The sequence below is a fragment of the Typha angustifolia genome, chromosome 2 (assembly GCF_048772165.1).
Source record: "Typha angustifolia cultivar Huaian chromosome 2, ASM4877216v1, whole genome shotgun sequence".
NCBI lineage: Eukaryota > Viridiplantae > Streptophyta > Magnoliopsida > Poales > Typhaceae > Typha > Typha angustifolia.
This window is the reverse complement of record NC_133240.1, coordinates 992,230-994,910: the sequence shown is the minus strand read 5'-3', so window position 1 is coordinate 994,910 and position 2,681 is coordinate 992,230. Positions and strand designations below refer to the sequence as shown.

The window sequence follows — 2,681 nt, the reverse complement described above, 5'->3', positions numbered from 1 at the left end:
GGATTTCAAGATCTTTTATTGGTTGAATATGTGGTTTTATTGTCCTTCGGTTTCCATCTTTGTGCCTTATATTTATCATCTTTATAGGTCTGTCAACAAAACTAGCACTCCCTTTTTCTGGATCATCGACAAGAATTAGCTATTTCATATCATGCAAGCCATAGGCTTCATTTACTCTAATTGGGCCAAACAATTCAAAACATCAGAATAAGAAAATGATATCTTTATTCACTGCAATCACAATCCATGAGTATGCCTCTCAATGAGAAGATAAGCAAGATTAAACCATCCAATACTCTCTCTCTCTCCCTCCTACTTAGTAAATTCTATGGCCCAAGAATTGGCAAAGACATAGGATGCATTGAATCCTTTGAAGCCAGCTTCCTTGGCCAAGTCCCTGAACTCTTTCTCACTCCTCTCTTTGCCTCCAAGGCTGTGAGCCAACATGATGAGATCTAAATGGAAGACACCTTGTGCTTCAGGAGTTGGTTCTGGGGTCACCGGAAGGATGCACTCCATGATGATCACCTTGCCGTTCTCCGGCAGAGCCTTATAACAATTCTTCAATATCTTCGCACAGTGCTCGTCGCTCCAATCATGAAGAATGCACTGCAAGATTAGCATTTTGATCATTATTGTCCGGATATAACAGTTTTATTTTTTAGAATAGTTGATGAATTAGTATGATATCAGAGTAGGTCCTACGTCTGAACCTTGTATAAGTTTACAAGTCAACAAATATATACTATATTTCTATAGCCTTCCATGTTTGAACTGCTGCTCCCTTGATTTCAACTCTACAGTTGAAGAGAGGCATCTAGAATGATGTGCATGATCTACCTAATATCAAAGTCCTACCGAATCTTATTGAACAGTAGATTGGGTAAACTGACCTTCATCAAGATGACATCTCCAGTTGGGACACTGGCAAACATATCTCCTCCTACATGCTGCACTCCTGCACCAAACCCACCAAAAAATACAGACCACACCAAATTAATCCATACATAATAAGAGTTTTGCAGTTTGGAATTTAAATTCTTGGATCAAAAGTCTCCAAATTTGAAATTCAATTCAATTGAACAACTATCCTAAGTGATTTGTCGAATAGCAAAAAGTGCTGATTAAGTCTGCGAAATGAATGAGATTAAGTTACCTGGGAAAGGAGGTGCTTCAGAGATGACATGGGGGAGGTCAAAGTTGATGCCTTTGATATGGGTGTGCTTGGAGGTGATCATGTGGAGAGTGGCGCCAATGCCGCCGCCAACATCGACGAGCACGTTGACATTGTCGAATCCCCGGTAGAACTCGAGGAGCTTCTTCGTGATGATGACCGAGGGATTCTTCATCCCCTCATTGAACACCTTATTGAAGCGGGGATCTGTGCCAATGTACTCGAACGCCATCATGCCGTATGCCTTGTTGAAAGGGATCCCGCTGTCCAACACTGCATCCTTCAAGTAGTACCTGTACACAACTAACTAACGACATGTTATCAACCTAAGAACAAGCATATTGAAAGAATTAGATTTAAGGAGATCTATGTCTCTTTTCTTCTACTTGCTTTCCTAGTGTTTGACATGATGATCTTTTGAAGTCCTACATTAAAAATTGGTATATATTCTACATCCTGAGGGGCATTTTTGTCAAAAGAGTTTAACTATTCTGATTATACATCTTTAGATATAATTATTTGCAGATATACCCCATAAAAATTGGAGTTCCCTTGCCACTAAAATCGGAAACATAGGTGGTTATTTGCAAAAAGATCGGGAATATAAATACTGAAAGCGAGGGCGCGAATTATAAATTTTGTAAATCCCGTGCAAATTAGCGTTCAGGAATTTACTAAATCCGGGTACTTGGCACTTAGATCACTAATGAAGATATGCATCAAAGTATTGGACAGTGATAAATTCCTACATCTAGCATCTGGATGGGATCCTATTAAAAAAAAAGTATGTAGATGAATGCGACCATACCAGCTCTCCATAAGCACCTTATCCTGGTTCATGAGCGCGAGCGGCGCCATGGAGACGCCGTCCTCGTTCTTCGTCAGCCAGCGGCAGACCGGCACCGGCTTGTACCTCCTCACAACGTTTCCGTCGCCAGAGGCCTCCACGTCGCAGCCGACCACCTTGTAGGAGGCGAGCAGCCTCAGCATCCGGTCGAGCATCACGGGCGCCTGGGGGTTCGCCGTCGGCAGCTGCGCCGCCACCTCCTCCGCCGTGACGGGCTTCCCGGCTGCAACGAGGATCTCGAGGAGGTCGAGCTCCAGGGCCGCTTTGAGGGTCATGGGGAGGATGGAGGTGCTGCCGAGCTGGAGGGCGAGCATGCACGCAGCCTCGTCCTCCGCGTCTGCGTTCGTGGACCCCATGGAAATACACGGAAGAGGAGAGAGACGAGCAATTTGGGAAAGTGAGAAAGTGGATAGTGTGCTGGGAACTGTGGAAGAGGGTCCTTTTATGGGAAGTGAGTTCACCCACCAACGGCAATTATCAGCTTAATTGCCATTTTAAGTTGGTTGGAAGTTTTTAGTGTCATTAAATCACCCATCAACTTTTTTGGCATCACAATAAATTCCACCAAAATTATCGAGTACTCCTAGAAGACCTAATTCACACTCACTATGAAAAAGATGAATTACTCCTACCACAATATTTTGTCATCACCTAATTCCG

The 2,681-nt window shown here is 43.4% G+C and overlaps 1 protein-coding gene across 1 annotated transcript; it reads right to left on the bottom strand.

Annotated features, from left to right (window-relative positions):
• Positions 1-208: 208 nt before the first annotated feature.
• Positions 209-2,454, bottom strand: LOC140776416 (caffeic acid 3-O-methyltransferase-like). The gene is made up of 4 exons (XM_073120127.1): positions 1,983-2,454; positions 1,157-1,467; positions 894-958; positions 209-609 (listed from the first exon to the last, which is right to left on the bottom strand). The coding sequence occupies exons 1-4, from the start codon at positions 2,375-2,377 to the stop codon at positions 313-315; spliced, it is 1,068 nt and encodes a 355-aa protein (XP_072976228.1). The 5' UTR covers positions 2,378-2,454; the 3' UTR covers positions 209-312.
• Positions 2,455-2,681: the final 227 nt, after the last annotated feature.

Excerpts from the sequence above, each read along its gene's own strand:
- LOC140776416 (XM_073120127.1), bottom strand. The coding sequence starts at position 2,377 with ATGGGGTCCACGAACGCAGACGCGGAGGACGAGGCTGCGTGCATGCTC. Across the intron at positions 1,468-1,982 it reads AAGGTGCTTATGGAGAGCTG|GTACTACTTGAAGGATGCAG; the intron begins GTATGGTCGCAT and ends AGTTGTGTACAG. Across the intron at positions 959-1,156 it reads TGAAGCACCTCCTTTCCCAG|GAGTGCAGCATGTAGGAGGA; the intron begins GTAACTTAATCT and ends GGTTTGGTGCAG.